Source organism: Falco biarmicus, chromosome 3 (genome assembly GCF_023638135.1).
Source record: "Falco biarmicus isolate bFalBia1 chromosome 3, bFalBia1.pri, whole genome shotgun sequence".
NCBI lineage: Eukaryota > Metazoa > Chordata > Aves > Falconiformes > Falconidae > Falco > Falco biarmicus.
The window spans coordinates 41,273,711-41,294,831 of NC_079290.1; the positions used below are offsets into that span (position 1 = coordinate 41,273,711).

General features: G+C 39.6%; 1 protein-coding gene across 10 annotated transcripts in view; it reads left to right on the forward strand.

The window, feature by feature from the left end:
• The window catches only part of EYA1 (EYA transcriptional coactivator and phosphatase 1), a 167,847-nt gene that overhangs the window by 120,939 nt on the left and 25,787 nt on the right, over positions 1-21,121 (forward strand). For 7 of the 10 annotated variants that reach the window (XM_056333200.1, XM_056333198.1, XM_056333197.1 and 4 more), the window contains 3 exons: positions 68-210; positions 1,365-1,448; positions 7,524-7,613. In XM_056333200.1, coding sequence (XP_056189175.1) covers positions 68-210; positions 1,365-1,448; positions 7,524-7,613 — 317 coding nt within the window. The remainder of the gene's footprint in view (positions 1-67; positions 211-1,364; positions 1,449-7,523; positions 7,614-21,121) is intronic. The other 3 variants (XM_056333201.1, XM_056333199.1, XM_056333196.1) reach the window with 1 other exon arrangement.

Consider the following 21,121-nt stretch of genomic DNA (forward strand, 5'->3'; position numbering starts at 1 on the left):
CATGTAAAAAGCAAGTAAGTTGTTCAAGTTTAAACTGAAAGGTAAACATATAATTTCTTTACCACAGCAGAATACAGTACAATCCACAGTCCATCAACACCCATTAAAGATTCAGATTCAGATAGATTGCGTCGTAGTTCAGATGGGAAATCACGTGGACGTGGCAGAAGAAACAATAATCCTTCACCACCACCTGACTCTGATCTTGAGGTACATTATATTAGATCTCTTTGACCTGTTACAGACTCTATTTTTATCATTAATTTGCACAGAGAAGTTATTACTGACACATCAAAAATAAAGTGGCATTGGACTCCCTTTATTTTTTTTTCTAACAGTATTTTCATGGAAGGTGTAACTTCTAAAGAGCCATCTTCATGTAGAGTACCTACTTTCTCTGAAAAATACTGGGGGTTTCTTTCTCCTTTTGGTTAAAAATAAAAAATAAAAGACTAACCTTTTTGCAAGTCAAAAAAAGCTTCGCGTTTGGACAGGAGGCACTTCTAGCACAATAGCGGTTTTTGTTCTCTCATGCTGTGTTCACATTCCTCCCAGTAGCCCATGCTTTATGTTGAGAACACATCTCCAATGACACACCACAGCTATGAGTGTCCACACTGCATTACTTTTCCTTTCCAAAAGCTTAGCCCATTTGTCATCATGGGAAATACAATCTCACTAGGATTTAAAATACTTGTATTTGAACACTTATTTTTCATTAAAATACCATTTTGTGTGTGGTCAGAGGACAAATTTAAAACACATACTTTCCATTGGCTGTAAGTGAAAGAATTATTTACTGATGCTATGCATTCTTAAAAATGCACCATCTAAGTTCATAATTTTCCTTCTTCAGGTGCCTAAAATCCATGAAAGATGAACATAGATTAAGGGGATTTAAGTGCTTAGCAGCTATTTGCTTTATTTTGTTTTTAGAGGTAATTTTCAAGAGCAGTTACACGAACTTTGTTTTGTAAGACTTGCGGAAATACAGAATTCAAACCCCAAAGATTTAATTTTCAGAGGCTTCTCTTCATTTATTTCAGTTTCTATCTAACATCTGGCTTTAAAATAATACATTGTACAATCTCATTAGCTATGTGTATTTGACAATAACTATAATTCTGTTCTAACAGAATAATTTGATATAATAGCAATTGTAGTAAAAAGCTAACAGATTGTATTACCATATTCTGGAAAAAACTTGTTAGTTCTGAAAATAAATGGCAAGGCAACTATGGTTTTAATATATAAACATTTCAATACAATTTTCTCATTTGTGCACTTACTGATTCAAATTTTAACTTTCCATTTCAAGTATCAGCTTCACAGAGGAACACATTGATTTGATTCTCTTTTTACAGAGAGTATTCATTTGGGATTTGGATGAGACAATCATCATTTTCCATTCCTTGCTTACAGGGTCCTATGCTAACAGATATGGAAGGGTAAGTGTCAAGAAACTGATGGAAAATTTCAGTAATATTTGCTCTTTTATGGTTAATACACAAGGAAGACCAGAACACTAGATGATTTTCTAGAGGCAAATTGGTACTGGTGTCTTAAAACATAAAAAAATCAAGGAGTAAAGCTGTTTCACACATCCATTCTTTGTACTTACTCAGCCCTTATATTCAGTGAATAATTAAATAGCGTTGGGAATAATACTTTGATGACTTGAGGTTTGGTTTGTAGGTATGGAGTGTCTGAAACCTGTTGATATCATCAAAATCTGCAAAGGTTTACCTGCCCTCACAGAGTGAAGAACTTCCATGAGTGATTGCTAAAATAACATTTTAGTTCTGAGTGATCGGCAGTGGACTGTGCTCTGGGTTGAGAAGGCAAGAGGAGGAATACTTTCAGACACAGAGAGATTAGTTTAAAATTTCTTACCTTAACTTTTTTTAATCTATGTATTGACTGATGTTTTTGAAAGTCTGCTTATGAGTCAAATTTTTCTATTATGCATAGTCTATAAATCATAACTGAACTGATGAATATGTGTACAGACTGTGGGTTTTCTTGGTAATTCTCAGAGGAGAAATGCGGTCTTAGGTGAATAAGAACAGTTTACGAATGGAATGCCCTTGTGAGATCAAACTTTGTTTTTCCAGGATTGAAAGCTGATGTCTCAGCTTGTACTAAAATCTATTATGCTATTTCATGTTAAGTTCATGTGAGCTATAACTAAAATGTGAGGGGTTTTTTGGTCACCTTAAAATTGTCTACGTATAAGAAACATCCAGATATCACTGTGTCTTCTTGTAAAGCTTATATTTGTCACTAATACCCTACACCCAGCTGAGCGATGGGCAAAGCTACTACTGATTCAGACCATGCCTGCGTCAGGTTCTGAATTTCTCCTTACAGCTTTTTGCATTATAAAAGTCTAAAACAGTTCTGCTTTGCAACCTTTCTTGCTTCTTCAGATGCAGTGTATTCTCAGAAGTGTTTGCTGTAATAGCTGGTTACTTGTTTGAGGAATATAGTGAGTTTTTTTCATTATGTGTCAGAAAAGCAAGTTAATTCAGCAGCCTTGGTTTCCTAGGTGTTATTAATTTATATTTAGGTAGTAAAAAGATGCTGGAACTTCAAACATTTTAATAATTAATTACTGTATAGATACATGTAGACAACAGCTTTATAGAATATTAAACATTTAGCAAAAGTTACTTTGCATTTCTCAGGCCAAAACCAGCTTTTTGCATGGCACCCCAAAATCATCAAATCTCTGACAGTTCAGTTCAGAATGAGTAGAACAGATCCCAGTGCTCAGAAAAAAACTCGGTGCCAACAGAGTCTCTCCACTTGCTTTTGGGCAGCAGAGTAGTGCTGGGAAAACCTAATTAGTCATTGCCATAGAAATACTTGTGCAAGCATATTTTTTCCATTTGTTACTAGTTCCCTATAGTGGGTCCATTAATTAGGGCCTGAACATAAACACCTTTCTTGCTGCATGCTTGAGGTGGAGGAAGTGACTAGTATTCAGCTGCAAAGAGATATAAATATGTACGCTGCAAGGAGGTGGGTGACTCCTCATTGCAGCTCCATCACTGTTGGCACTGTTTACTTTAAATGTAGCTTTTGCCTGGCTGGCTCTGGTTGCACAGCATGTGGCAGAATACTTCTGCATTGCTAAATGACAACCAACCATAGATGTTAAGAGGGGTGATGGCATTAGTGCTTACATTGTGGATAAATATTAGATCTTTTTGGTGAGGGGTAACAACGTGCATGTCCTTGGTTCTCAGATGCAGTCATGAGAGTGTGCTGTTCTTGCTTTGTTTTTGTAAAGTTTCATTCATACCGCAATTTCTCTTGGCTTATTGACAGCTTCAGACCGCAGTTAGCAATTTCCATAGAAATTAGAGGAAGATAGCATCAGATATTCAAAGCAAACATGCTAAAACATAGCATCTGTCATACAAGGATTGTAGGGTTTATTTGCAGCAATATGAGGTGCATGTCTTTTTAGAGAGTGTTCCCTAATGATTTCTGTCCTTTAAAATCACAGATCCAGATCATAAATCAATTTGTAAAAAAAAAAATAAAAATATGTTCTTTTCACCTGTATTCTGCTTTTTGAGTGATCTGATGTCACATTCTCATATGTTTCTACACTGTGGTGAGGGCTAGAAATGCCTTTTTATAAAATTAAATTTAAGCTGCTCACATAATCATTAAAATACAAAAGTTGGATCTCCAAACAAACAAAAATATCCTAATTAAATAATAGAGGATTTGGCAACTTGGCATTCAGCTGTTTTCATAACACCTGAGTGAGTTTCATGGTGAGTGGCTATGAATGATGAGCAGCCCTGCTGCTGAAGGGATTGATTTTCTTGTCCTTGTTATCTACCTCTTTCCTCATAACTTCTTGCTTGTGCCGCCCTTTTCTGTTTATTCTTACTTTTTCATCTGTTTTTATCACCTGCTCTCCTTTTGCTGCTGTTGTGCTCTGCTTGCTCCTTGCTTTTGTCCTTCGTCTTTGTTGGAACAAAATATAACTTATTTTTTTCAGCTTGCACAGTCATTGTATAAACTGCTACATTTTTATTTAAGGGTGATTTGAATTTTGTGAATTTCATGTAATGTATGTATGTAACTGGTAATGTATGAAGCTGGTATTGGAATATGATTTATTCTTCCAGAAGAGAAGAAAAAGAAACAAAACAAAACAAAACATTTCCATTTGCTTTTTGTCATGGTTAAACCACGACACTTTCGGAATTTTTTTGAACAGGTACAGAGATACCTATTTATCAAATATAGTTATCGGTGACTTTAATTGACATTAGGGGTTCTAACACGTCAAAACTCATGTCTTCAGCCAGATGTCAAATGATTAAGTTTTGGGATTTGGAAGAAGTTGAAGCCCTTTAGCATCTTGGAGCAGGTGGAAATACGTCTCAGTATTGGCACTAGAATACCGTAGTCTTTACGTACATTTCCATTCTCCATCAAAGCATTTATATTCAGAGTCTTTAAGGGAATTTTCCTTTAAATTATAAGCTATTTTAGTGTGGTTTAATATATTTTAGAGATTGAGAAAAACAAAGCCTGGTTTCACTTAACCCTTCATTTGTGACCTGTAAGCTTAAGTGGAAAACAAGCCTTGTACCCAAAGTGAACTTTCCTGTTTTTCAGCTTCTTGTTTCTCCACAAAACAAAGAAATCAAGTGGGTAGAATTTAGAAATGACATACAGACAATGTTTTGGCTCCAGTACCAGTATTCAAAATAAGAGGCCTGCTTAAGCAATTTGACATTGGTATTTCTTTTCTTTAGCTAAACTGTACCTCCCTCAGAGATTTGTACCTGGTTTTGACCATACCTGAAAAGACACACCGAGTGAACCTGCAAATCCCAATCAACAAGAAGAGATTGTTAGCTTTCCTCCTCATTGTGTGACACCTCACAATAATTAGTTAGCAATTAGTGGCTTAAAATTGCAAAAGAAGGTTCGGTATGGGATTTTTTTTTTTTTAAACCCATTCTAGCCTTGTCTTTTTTAAAGTTTTCATCCCCCAGTGTAATGTCTGACATCAGATTTTAATCTACTGCAGTGCTTTAAACCAAGGCTGTTGTGCTTTTCCCTAGAGCAGTTGCAAGTTTGTGACTATGACTACACAGATATTTAAAACCCTAACACAGATAAGGCTTTTGCTTCTGTTAAATACGTGGGTATCCAGAGCTGCAGCTTAACACAGTTTTTATGCTAAGTGGAATTTTCTATAGAATAAGATTGTGTTTAATCATGGAATTACGTGGGGTTTTTTCAAAAGCAACCTGTTTTGTTTCTTCTCTTAGCTTTTGTGCTATTTAATCTGACATTTTCAGTAGGTGCCAATGATTTTCCTATTTGTTTTTCTCCTGATTAAATTAACCTAATATATGGCATTATTTTAGTATGTACTTTAGAGAAATCCCCATTCTGTTTGTCTACCACTTAAAAATACCTTGGTGTGAAATGGTTCACAGAAAGCCTTACACAAATCCATTTTTTCTGACTCAGAAGTGTGATAAAAAGGTTAATAAAAATGTTTGATTTGAGTCATGTGTACACTGAAACTTAAATTATGTATTCACAGCCATTTGTTTAAAATTAACCATATGGGTTCATCACCGATACCATGCTCTGTCTAATTCTGCTTTTCAAAATGATGTTCCTATTCATGGATGGAAGCTCAAAATTGAATTAGTTCTATACTGTTACGTTAGCAGTTGATAATCAAGATGTAGGTAGTGATACTAATTTGCATCTTAGACCCTTAGGCCATCAGATTCCTTTTAATAACTAGAGTAGAGGTTTCTGTGGGGTGACTTCTGTTAGTGTTCAGGCACAACAGAGATCCTTGTCTGGTTTTAAAAAAAAAGCTGATGAGCTATGAAGGATGGTGGGGTGGTAAGTGGGCACAAAGATAAGCAGGAATGTCTCAAAGGGAAAAGCAGCCTCAGGCCTAGCTAAAAAGAAAATACCACCTGCTTTCCACCTCACATGCCTACAAAAGTAAAATAAAGGAAGATGTAGGTCTACAAATAGAGCAATATTAAAACAGAGAGACAGAATACTTTTATTCATATTTTAAAGTCTTTCCATTTGAATTAAGAAGCCAAATATTCTTTTTTTTTTTTTTTTTTTTTTTTTTCTCTGGTGGTGCCAGTTTAAATAGAAGGCTTATTTTTAAGGGCAAAGTTCATCAAAATACTATGATGCAATTTTTCTTTCCCATTTATAAGGGCTATTTTATTTATACTAGGAAACTTATTTACTCTTAATGTATGTGAGCTCAAGAATAGATGTTTTGTTTGTTTTATGTAGCTTTGTTTCTAAATGCTTCTTTCCAAAATTCTTTTTCTGGTTAGTTTTATTTGGGGTTTTGGCATTTCCAGAAGGTGAACAGGCTGCCAAATCACCATTATTTTCCAACTGTTTGCTACTGACACATTTTGCCTTTTAACCAGAAGTTACAGAAAAATGTCTGAAAGTTCAGAGATCATGTTGAAACATCTATTAATTTGATTGAAAGGTGGAAAAAGAAACTAGGGACTGCATCTCTTGGTTTTTAACTTTGAGTTGTCATCAGGTTTAGAATATTAACTTATTTTAAATAAAACATGGGTTGTCACTTCTGCAGTTCTATTTCAAATATAATTCCTAACAAACTAACATTGTTAATAGAGGGTGTCATGAGATAATATAACATGTTCTTTCAAACTCATGCTTCTGTGCGCTTGGATATACTTGGCATTATACATGAGAAACTCTATATCAAATGTATATGTTAGGCTTTCTTTTCGATTTTTCAGACTGAAAGTATATAATAGGCAAAAAAAAATTCAAAACAAGACAAACATCTGTAATGGATTTGGTAACCACAATGCTGAACATGCTTTTTGAGTTTATTAGCTCAGTTAGGAATAAGTTGTTATGGTAATTTCTGTAGAGAAGTTAAAGTGTGTTATGCATTAATAACAAACAATAGATTTGTTCACTCTGCATGGGTGGGCCAAACTGAAAGCGTAATTAAAGCATGGTTTTGTGGAGAATCAAGGAGTGGTTTTAAATATAATTGCCATTTGCAAATAAAGCATTAACGGTGATTTGCTTTAAAGTCACTAGGTATTCCTATACTTGTGACAAGTGAGAGTTTATTTTGGGTAACAATAGCATTATCATGCTCCTGGTTGATCATAAAACTTGTAAACAGTTGTAAAATCTGGAGAAGTTTTAGGTGAAATGGATTTGTCCTTTCTGCACAGAGGGCAGAGAGCCCATGCCAGGGGTGCACGAGGATGACCACGGAGGTCCGACTGCAGAATCACGGTATCAGTTCAGTTAAAGTCATATTTTTCAGTGTTACTGGTAAGTGTTATAGTACAGGATTAGAGAGTTACTGAAGTTAAACTCAAGAAACAGATGTTGCATTTAATGCATCAAATAATCTCCCTTGAAAAGCAGTTCCTCCAGTTTGTATGTTGGGCATGGTATTGATGGTGTACTTGCTTAATTTCTTCTTTAAGGATCCACCTACTTCTGTGTCTCTTGGACTGCGAATGGAGGAGATGATTTTCAATTTGGCAGACACGCATCTATTCTTTAATGATTTAGAAGTAAGTGTTGATTCTTTTAAAACACCTAGAGTTAATTTAATATTTGTCTCTTTTTATTTGTTGTTAGATGGTTTGACCATTATTTTTGGTTTCACAGTTTCAATGTGGAAATGTTTAGGAAATACCTGTATAATTTAGTCATTAGGGTATATAATCATATCTACACTAAATGTCTGCACTGGCATTCCAAAGTTGCAATAGTTTAAATGGTCAAGTTTTGTCCTCATAGGTCTTAGTATTTATGACCACAGTAAACAAGTTTTAGAAGTGGATACACCGAAAGTGTCTATAAACATTAGAATTCAATAGCCTGCACAGGCCATTAATTATTAAACTTCAGCTTCTATAAACAGTTAATGACTGGGTACAGATTTCTCACTTACATCCCACTGTGGGCAAGTATTACCTTAACCCCGAGGGAAATCATTAATGTTGTATACGCTGTCCATCTCAGTGGCCTGTTACTGGGGGTCCTCTGCCTTCCCCAGCGGCAGGTACGATTTGTTACGTGCTAGGGTTTCTCTGCCACACATGCCTCTTCCCTGCGGCGTGCGGCAAGGAGCTGGTGTCAGCATGCCAAGGGCTTTTTTCAGCTTACGTAGGCTATGGTTTGGCGACGCTTGTGAGATAGTTCTAAAACTATCCGAACTGCTGAAAGAGACTGTCACCATAATGCTTAGCTGTTTCATCTTAAAAGGAAAAAAAGCAATTTCTGATCATATTTTAATAACACGAAAACATGAAAACAGTCAGATTTCTTTCCCATCATAGTGAAGACAGCTGTTTATTTAAAATCCAACTGTTAAGCAAGCTTGTGGTGGGGCTGCCAACACACATTAATCATCAAGTTGTTGTTTTGCTAAATTTTAGAATAGTGTGTTATTCCAGACAGGCAAAAGAATCTAAAAGATTCAAATGCATCTTTTGCTGATCAAAGTTAATTGGCAGCAATTGGCCTTTAAATATTTCCTGATGTTTCCCTTTTCAAAATCAAGCAAAATACACCTTATTTAATAGATGAGCCAAAATAATTTGAAAAATGCCAGTGTGTGATAGACCTCAAATGTGGTTTGTCTAACATCTGTCCTATATTTTGATTTCTTTTCATCTAAAAAGAAACCACTCACAGATGATTTGGCATCTTAGAATATAATGAAATTATTTAATGTGCTTTATTTTTTATTCCATTCCTTAGTCGAGTATTTATTTTTTATACTTACAATAAAATAGATTAATTCTTTAAATTTTAAAGTAGCATTTTCTTCCATTAAGGTAGCTATATGTGAACATATGGTTGGTTTGGATATAAGAAGCACCATTAGGGGGTTGCATGTATAGGACTGATTTTTCAAATTTGTAGAAAAGTATAACAATGCTAGTTATTGTCCAGAACTGTTTCTGATATTTGCTTATATTTCATTTTATCAGAGCAGAAAGAGAAAGTACTACTGTATCTTACCAGCATATTCAATAAAGTTCAGTGTGCTTTCATTTGCTGTGCATAACCAGTAACGTAGCTACTTGTTCATACATGATTGTCAGCATCACTGACTTTAATGGAAGTTAATCAGCTGCATCGTGGGGATAGTAGGTTATCTTCTGCTAATTGGCACATTACAGCCTTAACAGTACAGCATAGCAGTTTATTCACTGAAGAACTTTGAAGCCGTGTATGAAAAAAATACTGCTCCAGAGAGGAGCTCCAGCAGAGTAGCTCACTGAATGAGCTTGGTTCTTTGCATTTGCTCCTTAACAAGCCAGTTTATCTTGTGTCTGCAAACTCAAGTATGATAGTCTGTGTCTATACCCTAGTCTGTGTTCTTCATACACAAAGGCACTTAGGAGTGAGCAGTTGTGTTCATGTCATTGTACATGAGCTCTAATTCCTTGTTTCTGATGAATGCGAACTCTGATCTGAGAGATCATGCCCTGTCCAAGGGAGTGAAGAGCATGTTCAGTGTGCAGAGGAGTGGGTTTGTGCTTGCGGGTTGCCCTGGAGAAGTCTTCGGAGAAGTGCACAGGGAGGGGGCATAAGAGAGCCTGTACTTTGTGGGAAGCAGCACCTAAGGACCAGACCTGGCCACAAATTGAGACTTTCAGTTCACCAGGAAGGTCAGATTTTTTGAAACATGTTGCAGACTCATGGAGTTTTTGAAGGAACGTGTCCTTCTGGAGCCGCAGTTTGTCTTTCTTGTGAGTGTTGCCATTATTAGCGGGGCCTGCCTGGTTCCCAAGGTCTGCGACCTCAGGGCAGATTCCTCACATCCATCTCAGAAATTCAAAGTCCTTCCTTGGTAGTTTGGAACTTCAGGCTACTCTACAGCTTGACAGGCTTCTGTGAAAACTGTGGGCAATTTGGCTTGGCTGTGCCTCAGGCTTAAAACATCTGTTCTTGCTGATGAAGGACTGAGTCTGGAAGATCTAGTGGGGACCTCTTTAGGCTTAAGCTTTCCAATTCGTGTGCCCAAGCATCTGAGCCATTAGGAATCACAAAGTTTGTAGGCAGCATTGCCAGTGAGCATCCTTGCCCAGAAATAGTGTGAAGACAGGCAAAGCTGGATTTGGAACATCTAATCCACCGTATAGACATGTCTTTGGGTCTAGGCATAATTCAAAGTGGGAATCTGAAAGCTGATGCTCTCCGGCTCACCCAGGCTCAGAGGGAACCCTTCCTGACACACAGAGAGGCTGGGTTTATGGGCAGGCAATCATCTGTCATAACTTTGGCCTATGGTGCACATTTTTTCAGATACCACAAGTTAATGTTTTTTAATAAAAATCTTTTCATCCGATGCATTCCAGACAGCTCTAATCAGAACAGCTCTCTTGTTATCCAAGTTAGAGGGAGAGTATTCTGTCTTCTTGTAAACTGCCGAAGACTGAATGCAAAGGGCAGAGTGGCAGCAGTGATCTCTGCAGCACTGCTTGATTTGTGTATGACTTAACTGGCTTTTCAAAGCTCAGCCTAGAGATTTATTTAATATTACCAAATTCTAAACTTCAGCAGTCATTTTTCATTCTCTATAAAGTGAATGAATGCCAACGCATATCAATTGCAAACTAGTTTAGCCATCCTAATTTAGTAGGGGATACAGCCAGGTAAATTCATTACCTGATTTCCTGCATGTTGTTCTTTATGTTGTTTTTGTTGTAGTAGTAGTAGTAATGATAATAATATATATAACAGTATTTCTAATTGGCATTTTTCAAACTCAGTTACAAAATTCAGTCAGATCTCACCATTTAGCTCTGAAGTCAGTGTTCTGTTTATGAACAGGTGAGCTGCATTTAGATTTAAAATTAGTTACTGCACCTTCAGTTTGTACTGGTTCTTAGTTTATTGCTTTAAAAAAAAGAGATGGCTTATTTCCTTCGCTTTGCACAGATTTATTTGGAGTAATTAAGTCCAAATTGATAGAATAGCAAATAATTTCAAATCTTGAAGGAACATTCCCTAAACAGCATGTTAAAGGGGTATGACAAGTTTTTCAACATACTGAAAGGAAAATATTAATGCTTACCAATGTATAATTTGATCTAAGTACCATAATAAACAATGTTTTCTTGCATAATAGTAATTTCATAAGGAAATTATAGAAGTATATTAGGCTGAACAGTAGAAAATAGTGCAGTGTTCTCAAAGTTTAGATTCCAAAGTCTGCATTTGGTGTTCAAAATAGGCAGTTTAAGGTTTCAGTATTTAGGTTTTCAGCTGGGGAGCCCCCATGGGAGCACGGAGACCCGCTAGGGGCCAGCAGCCCCCCTGAGAGCAGCTGGCGAGGCGTGGGCAGGGCCAGGAGTAATGGCAGCCGCCCCCTGCTCCCACAGTGGGCAGCCCTGGGCAGTGCCAGTGGCTGGCAGCGGCAGGAGCCTGGCCTGGCAGCTGGTGCAGGGAGGGTGCCTCTCCAAAGGAGGGATGTTCCACTGGCTGAGTGACGAGTGTTGGAGTCCGTATAACCCAGCAACCAGGCACCGTTCTGTGACCACCTGCACAGGTGAAGGACACTCATCCTACCCGGCCCTCGCAGCAGAACGGTGGGCACTCGTCCGAGAGCCACGGCTGCAGCTCCGGCTGGGGGCTCTGCACTGGCTACCCCAGTGGTGGCCAACACCTCCAGCCAGGCGGAGCCGCAGTGCAGGCCTCAGGCTGCAGGACATGCCGACCTTTCTCCTGGGGGCGCAGGGACAGGCAGCAGAACAGCCTGCAAGAGGTGTGCCCCAGCGGCGGGGCTCCGCAGCAGGTGGCTGAGGCAGTGAGAGGGCTGCGTAATGTCAGGAGGGCTGAGGAGTTAGGCAGTGGTTCCAAGTCTGCGGGGGATCCATGGCCCACAGCCAAACAGCCAAAACCTCCCCCACCAGCACACAGGGAAGGGAGACGGGCCGTAATGCAGAAGAATGGAAGCCTGCAATGGCAAGGACCTGCAGGAGGAAGAGACTTCCCCTGAAGCCTGAGGTGCCCTTGCAGAACTGCTTCACTGCTCTGCAGACTGCAGAGGAAAGCTGTCACACCAGGAGAGACGCTGGAGCTGAGTAAGGCAGCCTGATCTGCTCCCTGTGTAACAACCAGCACAACTAAGAGAAGACAATGGGTGACAGTAGGTGACTCTCTTCCGAGAGGTACAGAGGCATCCGTTTGCTGACCTGATACACTCTCTGGAGAGGTGTGCTGCTTAGTGGCGGCTTATGTCAGGGATGTCACCGAGAGACTACCAGGCCTCCTACAGTCCACGGACTATTTGCTGCTGCTGTTTCACGTGGGCACCAGTGATACAGCCAGGAGCCATCTGAGGATTATCAGGAAGGATTACAGAGCCCTGGCAGTGGCTGTAGGGGACTCTGGAGTGCAGGTTGTATCTGGCAGTCCACATATGGTTACAGGACTGGTGCCACAGCCAGGCGTTCGGCTAATTAGACCATGGGACTTGCTTTGAGAAACCTGGTCTCCTAGGGGCTGAAGGGGTCCATCTGTCAGAGAAGGGGAAGAGCGTCTTTTGTCATAGGCCTGCCAAGCTGATGAAGAGAGCTTTAAACTGAAGTTGCTGGGGGAGAGAAACCTCAATCCATACCACTCCTACCAGTTTGATGCCAGTGCCAGCAATACATACCCAGAGCCTGGAGAGGGATTGCAGGTCAGCAGGAGAGCACCTGAAGAGCGGCACAAAGGAATTCCAGGTACTCCAGCCAGTAAGTCAGCTTCACTGAAGGCCCAATGTAAATGTCTCTACACCAACACATGTAGCATGGGGAATAAACAAGAGGAGTTAGAGATATGCACATAGCTGCAGGGCTATGATCTTATTGGCATCATGGAGACCAGTGGAATTACTCCTATGCATGGAGTGTTGGAATGGAAGGATACAGGTTCTTCAGGAAGGACACACAGCGGAGATGAGGAGGGGGTGTCACCCTTTATGTCAGTGACCAGCTGGAGTGCATGGAGCTCCACCTGGGCATGGATGAGGAGTTGACTGAGACCTTATGGTCAGGATTAAAGGGAGGATAGGGACAGGTGACATTACAGTGTCAGTCTCCTACAGGCTGCCCAACCAGAAGGACCAAGCAGATGAGGCCCTCTATAGACAGATAGGAGCAGCCTCATGTTCATAAGCCCTGGTCTTCATGGGGGACTTCAGTTACCCTGATATCTTTTGGAGGGACAACACAGCAGGGCATAAGCAATCCAAGGGGTTCCTGGAATATGTTGATAACTTCCTTCTCCAAGTGATAGAGAAGCCAACAAGGAGAGGTGCTATGCTGGACATTGTTCTCACCAATAAGGAGGGGCACTAAGGACAAATTGTGCCTGACAAATTTGGTGGCCTTCTATGATGGGTTACAACATTGGTGGACAAGGGAAGAGCACCTGAGGTCATCTACCTGGACTTGTGCAAAGTATTTGGCACTGTCCCACACGACAACCTTTTCTCTAAATTGGAGAGACCTGGATTTGACAGAGGGACCACTCAGTGGATAAGGAGTTGGCTAGATGGTCACAGCCGAAGAGTTGCGCTCAGCAGCTCAATGTCCAGGTGGAGACAAGTGACAGGTGGTGCTCCTATGGGGTTGGTATTGGGACCTGCACTGTTTAACATCTTTGTTGGCAAGATGGGCAGTGGGATTGAGTGCACCCTCAGCAAGTTTGCCAATGACACCGAGCTCTGTGGTACTGTCGATAGCACTGTAGGGAAGGGATGCTATCCAGAGGGACCTTGACAGACTTATTATAACTAGGTATTTTAAAGAAATAATTGCTGGTAGTGAATGATTATGAACAGCTTATTTTAAAAAGTTGGTTCAGTGCTTTGCAAACTCTATTCTGAAATGGTGCCATCTCATTAGATCTGTTCCTTTAGATATATTTACTGAAGCTGAAAATGTCACTTATGTAGTCTTTTTTTTTGATCTTACCTAACACTTTTTTATGAATAAGATACTTTTTTTTTGTCTGTGTTGAATTCTATTGAAGTAATTAAAATAAAATTAATTTGTAGGTTCATTTCATGATTGCTTCTTTTAGGCTTTTTATCTCTGGTCATGTCAGGGTTTTAGTGTGGGCTTTTGTGGGAAGGTTCAGTATAAGGTTATATATTATGATACTATAAAAAATATTTTTTACACCTCGAAGAAATGCAATAATGCATAAGGGCACAGTAATGATGATTAGCATTCATTTCTCTGAATGCACACTTATGGCTTCACAATTCACTTCTGTTTGTGGAGCCTCTACATGCAAAGTGATGATATGTGTATGGAAGTAATTTATAATGAATAGCAGTATGGTGTGTGTTTTTCAGCTACATTAGTCAATGTATTTCTCTTAACGATGAAAGATGAGGGTACGCTATCAGGTACTACTGTAAAACAGTAACTTTGGTTCTTTGGGAAAAAAGAAGGAATAATAGTTAATTATGTTCTAACAATTAGGAGTGCTGACTTTGATTAATTTCTCCTCAGATTCTTACTTAGAATTTACCTGGATGTATATTAATGTATTCCTGATGAAAATTCAGAGCATAGTCTCTTCCGTGTGTCAAAAAGAGCTGCCTAACTGCTTTATAATTGCAAGTATGTTGTTACATCAGATTAATGAACCTTTAAGGCATTGCATTAGCATATTACTATGCATGGACCCCTCTGGAAAGCTGCCTGTGTTAGAGTTACATGTGATTTCCATAAGATGCAGCTCTGTAACCAGGGCTGCTGGAGCGGCAGCCCACGCAGGCAGGGGGGTCGCAGCACTCACTTCCCACCCCCAGCTACCAGGCAGCACCTTTGCTCCTCTGTCCCAGCCGCCTGCTGCCAGCAGGGTTGGCTGGTCCTCCCATGCCAAGGAATGGCACAAGAGCAGCTGTCTGTGTTGCTGTAACTCTCCTGCCTTTTCACTCTGTTAAATAAAGTTAGGTTAATACAGAAACATTTTACAAATCCTGCCTTTACATAGATGGGAACATAACCGCCTCTTATGAAGCATCGAGATACTGACTTAACACAGATGCATCTTTTCACAGTTTAAAGAAAAGACTAAGCAGCATTTACATCCTTGCACTCTCACGCTCTGTGTTTGCCCTGTAAACCTCCTCCCTCCACCTATATGGCAATAAATCATTCCAGGACTCCTGTAAGTCTGTAACTGCCTTCTTGGATTTACTCAGATCTAGAAGTCGGTAAGGAGAAATTAACTGCCAGGTATTTTTAATGAAATCTGCTTTTTGTGGATAGTTTCCTGCTCGTTGTTTGGGTGTGCCTGCTCTCCTTGTTTGTAGCTCCCAGTCATTGGACTATCAGTTATTTATCAACACTACCTCTCCCTTGTGTTCCTTTGCAAGCTCAAAACTGTGTGGAGGGCACCTTTCTACTTGAAATGTGACTGGGATATCTGACACCCAGTAGTATGCAGAGCCTTTCTGTTCTCTAAGAAATGTAAATGACCTTTAAGGCCCACACTGCAATGCAGATCCTAGTGGCACTGAAGCAGGTAGGGATACCGTCTGTGCTAACACCAGGCACTAAAGGGATTTCTCCAAGAACAGGTGCTCCAGGGAGATTGTAGTAAGAGCTCAGGCCTAAGAAAGGGAACAACTAAAACACAGCACAGCAACCATGAAGCTTGTTCATGGAGTAAAACTCCAGTGTTAGTTCCTCTTTGGCCTTTGCCTTCAATTCTTACAGGTGAAACTAGGCTGCCTCCCTGCTGCTGGAAGCAAATGCACCATATAAATCACTTCTGGGCCTCCAGGAGACCTTTCTTCATGACAGGGACATATATTCTTCTTTTCATCAGCTTGAAAATTTTCTCCTTTGTAGGTATCAGTAGCACCACAGGAGACTAAGTGACTTTCCTCCCAGGTCCTTCAGTGACCATGCATACAGCTATGTCCCCAGCGTACCACACAGCGCTCTGTAGGAATGCCTTTGAAGCAATACAGCCATATGTTCTGTTTCTTTAATCTGAAGGAGAAAGGGAAACTACTTCCCCTCAGATCTTGCAAGGTACTTTAATGTGCCACAGACTCAGGCTGGTAACTTTTAGACCAGTAGCACTCTGAAGCATGGTTCGGGATTGTGGTGCATTATCATAATACAAATCATTGAATAATAACATTCAGCAGACTTACTGTGTGCAGGTTACCACACATCTCAAAGAACCATGGCCATTGTAGGGTAAAATGCTTGTCTTTCTTAAAGCATTTTAGCACATCTGGTCCTAGAGTCAAGTAATCTAACAAGTGAAGTGCTTGGATGCAATCCAGCCCTTAAGTGTGGGCTTTGAGCAAGCTCCAGAGCAAGCTGGGAGAGCAGGTTGGCCACTATTAGCAGTGTGGAAGTCCATAATTTATTCTCTCACATGGTGTGGAAATTTCGTGGAGCCAGCTTTGGGGAAGCGTAACAGATACAATGTTGCCTAGATTTAAACCTTACTGGATGGAAGACGGAGGTCCACAGTCAGTGATGGGCATTGGGGGAGCTGTGGAAACAGCCAGGCAGACCAAGGAAGTGTTGTGAAAGCATGATCAACTGAGAGAAAAGCTTGCTCAATTTCTCTGCATAGAAAAAATCAGATCAAGATCGTTTTGTGTCTGAAGCCATGCTCCAAGCTCCGAACACTTACAGGGTAAGCCTTTGCTGACATTATGTACTAATCACTTGTCTTGTGCAGCACGTATTTTGCGTACATATTTGTGTAGATGAAGTGGTATGAGGTCAGTTTTGTAGTTGACACTGCTTTGTAATTCCTGATCACTGTGCCTTAGTTTTCTCTTCTACAGATAAGGATGGTGATGGTGATAAGGATGGCATCTACAGATACAAGGATAATAATTCTGTCATAAAGTACTCCAGAGGGAAAAGAAACAGCTGAGTCTGGTGATAGTAGTAGTTGTTATTGTGTAGAGTTGTAGTTGGCTTTCAAAGAATGCTTCAGCCTGGTCTCTTTAATGTCTTAGTCCTCAGTAATATTCTGGCACAAATGCTGTCTCTGCTGACACAATTAGAAAATGCATGTATTCAAGCAACTTTAAAAAAAAAAGGACAAAAAACCATTGCAAACAGTCACGCAAGAAAACTTTCTAGTTTTCCATTGTGTTTGCTAATTTATTTGCTATTGTCCTTTATTTCAAATGATTATTGTAAGTTGTAATTATTCCAGTTCAAGTTATTCATACATTTCAAGTGAAGTCTCATTTTTTATAACTACAGGTTAAAAAACACCCCAACATTTAGAGCAGAAGGGCATCAGTCATCGCTAATCATGGCAATGTCTCAGGTATCTGTACTTGTGAGCTAGTAACCACTGTGAACTCCATGTAGTCTGCTGTTTGGTAATGGGGCTTCTGTTTGGGATGCCTAGATTTTGCTCTAGTACAAATGATCTAAAAAGCAGGCAGGCATCCTTTGTGAAGAAATACATTGACATGCAAATCACCCAGTATAGTAAAGAGCATTTCATAGAATCAGAGAATGGTTTGGGTTGGAAGGGACCTTTAAAAATCATCTAGTCCAACTCCCCTGCCATGGGCAGGGACATCTTTCACTAGATCAGGTGGATCAAAGCCACATCCAACCTGACTTTGACCACTTCCAATGATGGGGCATCCACAGATTCTCTGGTCAATCTGTTAAAGTGTCTCACCACACTCATTGTAAAGAATTTCATGTATCTAATCTATCCTCTTTCAGTTTTAAAACCATTGCCCCTTACCCCTTGTCCTGTCTCTGTAGGCTCTTGTAAAAAGTCCATCTCCAGCTTTTTTGTAGGCCCCCTTTATATACTGAACAACCAAGGTAAGGTTACCCCAGAGCCTTTTCTTCAGGCTGGACAACTGCGACTCTTTCAGGCTTTCCCCTTAGGAGAGGTGTTCCAGCCCTCTGATCATTTCTGTGGCCCTCTGGACCTGCTCTAACAGGTCCACATCTTTCTTGTGCTGGGGACCCCAGAGCTGGATGCAGTACTCCAGGTGGGGTCTCACAAGAGCAAAGTAGAGGGGGAGAATCACCTCCCTTGACCTGCTGGCCACACATTTTATGTGGCCCAGAATATGACTGGCTTTCCAGAGTGCAAGCGCATGTTGCTGGCTCATGTCTGATTTTTTTATCCACCAGTATACCCAAGTCCTTGACAAGACTGCTCTTGGTCAGTTCACCACCCTGCCTGTACTGATATGGGTGATTGTCCCAACCCATGTGCAGAACCTTGCACTTGGCTTTATTGAACTTCATGAGGTTCACATTGGCCCACTCAAGCCTGCCAAGGTCCCTCTGGATGGCATCCCATTTATCAGTTGCATACAGTACTTTTTTCCATATGGTATGGAAAAAAGGTTCATGATAGACAGCAAGCTAACTTGTAGTGGTATTAAATGCATCTCCAAGATGGTACCCTAAAAGGAGTATCTATCAGGTAACAAAACACGTTTTCTTTACATATTCTCCCAAACTGCACAAAGGTGTTCTTTCCAGTGACAGAATTAAGGTTCTTGTCCTCTTCCCAAGAAATAAAATACCAAATGCTGACATACTTTTCATGGTAACAATTGTACCTGCCCATTACAGCTAGGTTTTGCAGAGCCTGAAATACCAGATTTTAGTATCAGCCAGTACAACAGATAGTGTATTGAAGGGCAGCGGTAAGGTGCCTGCAAGTCATCATCATATCCTTATCAAAGCAGTACATGGGCAGAGTCTGTTACTGGAATCACAGGTCTACCCCAGGTACAGCAGCTTTAATTGCAACAGAAACCTTAGTGTTGGGCTGCAGCAGCAGGCTCTTAAGGGTACCATAAAGATTTCTATATAATGAATGATGTCAAACAGTGCTTTGAAGATTCTCTTATAACCAATAATGAAACAATATAGTAGTTCTAAAAAGTCTCCAAATTGATGAAAATTAGATGCAAAACTCACTGTAAGAAATTTAACAAACTGAGAAACTTGCAGTCTATTTTCATGCTTTTGCTGCCAGTCCATTAGCAGATTTCAAAACACTGGCTTACATTATAGTGCTGACATATATAAGCACCTTCTTTTAATTAATTTTTTACTTCTGAGGGGTTGCAAAGTCCCTGATACATGTCACGGAGCTCTTCTGCCAGTACAGGTCATGCCCTAAGCACAGATGTGATATGTTGCTTGATGATTCAGATGTTAGATCCAAAACTAGGTAATGATGTGATTCATCCTGAAGGCCTCTTAGTTCCAGAATTGTCATTTTGGATTTGAATAGGCTTTTTTTATTATTTAAATTATCCCAGAAGTCTGAAAAAATAGAACAGTGATGCCAAATGAATGAATAAATAGTTGATACTAATGGTAAAAGCAGTTAATGTTGCTATTATGCTATATGCTATTAATTAATGTATTTTTTTCCATTTATTCTTGCATAGAGAGGTTTCTCTTTGGCTTTTGGTATTTCACAGAACTGATGTAAATAAAATGTTTTTTACATTTTCCTTAAATATTATGAATACCACTGAACAAAAGCCTATCTACTACTAGAGATGTCAATACTGGAGTTATGACTCATTCATAACACGTTCATAAGTTTCCTAAGTAGTCCATTATTAGTTTATAACCTAAAAATCAAAAAAGTTTCACAAATTCCAATAACATTCTTGAGCAGCAGATTTTGTGTTTTGGTCTCTGATTAAGTTGACAGATGTGTAAAATCTCATACAGCCAGTCAAGTCCCTGGTGCAGCTGCAAGTGCTGAAGAGTGCATGTTATTCCAGCTAAGATCAACATTAATTTACACTCAAATATCTTTCCCAGGCCACCCTTTCTGTTCACGTAATGCAGTTATTTTATGCTGATTCCACCACTTTGAGGCAAACCATGTTTTTTTCCTCACTGGACTTTTCCAGTGCAAACCCCAAATGATAAACTGGAGAGACCATCATAGTCACCTTTAAAAAAATATATCTCTTTGTTGGTTTGGGTATCATCTTAAACCACAAATCTCAGATTTGCATTATTCAGGTTGGTGTTTTAAGTGGATTAGTCTCTGCAAATTATGTACTTTTATTTTAGGAAAGCTAGGAGAAACTAAGTGTCATCCTTACATGGCATTTTGCAGGAAGAGAGCACATTAGCCAATTCTCACATAAGTACAAAGATTTGAAACCACAACATCAGCATCTTAATGATATGCGTGGTAGGTAGTTTATATCAACCTTTTCAGCATAGGTTTAATTTTAGCATGAATTTACAATGTTATTTACAGGTTATCTGGTATCTTAAGAGCCATCATGCAGTCTCTGCTGGTGTGGTTACATGTGAGTGCTATGATTGTAGTTTAAATTTTAAGAAAATATGCATACGCATGTATTTTAAACAGAACTGTTTGTGCTGGCTTTTTTGTAGGAATTATATTAAAATGTTGCTACAGAGAGAAAAATTAAGAAGTGTCTTTCATTCATTTTCTTTTAAAAGCACGAAAGGAGTACTTAAAGTTGGTTCCCAAAATGTTTGAGTTTCACGGTCTCAGGAGATTTCTACTGTTTCAGTGTGGTTACAATAAGGCCTCTATCTGAATTTCATCCAGTTCAATGGTCTAATGAAACTGTAAAGAAAGGGGGAGGGGATTATTCCCTTTACTCATTGCAGTATCACTTTTATTTTTCTGCATTTTAAAGCGTGACTGCTATTAATTGCATTTTTAAAATTTGTCTTTAGATATGGTCAAGAAGCTGGGTATTCTATAGTGGACTAAAGCAATCTTAATGTGTGCTGTTAAAGCATGAGGACTTAATGAGGATTTTAAAAAATGTAAAGGAAAAGTTTAGCAAAAGAAACAATGAGGTATTGTAGGAATGGAGTATTTGTTTGGGGTTTTTTCCCAGCATCCTTGTCCAGTCGGAACAGGGCAGTCCAGGTACTTTCTAAACGTTACCTGCAGTTGGGAGGTGATAGTTCTCACGTGTTCACTGACAGCAGAGTACAGACTGCTGACATGAGTACTGAACTCAGCTGAAATACTGTTGCCCCAGGAAAGACCAGCTATATCTAAGCAAAAA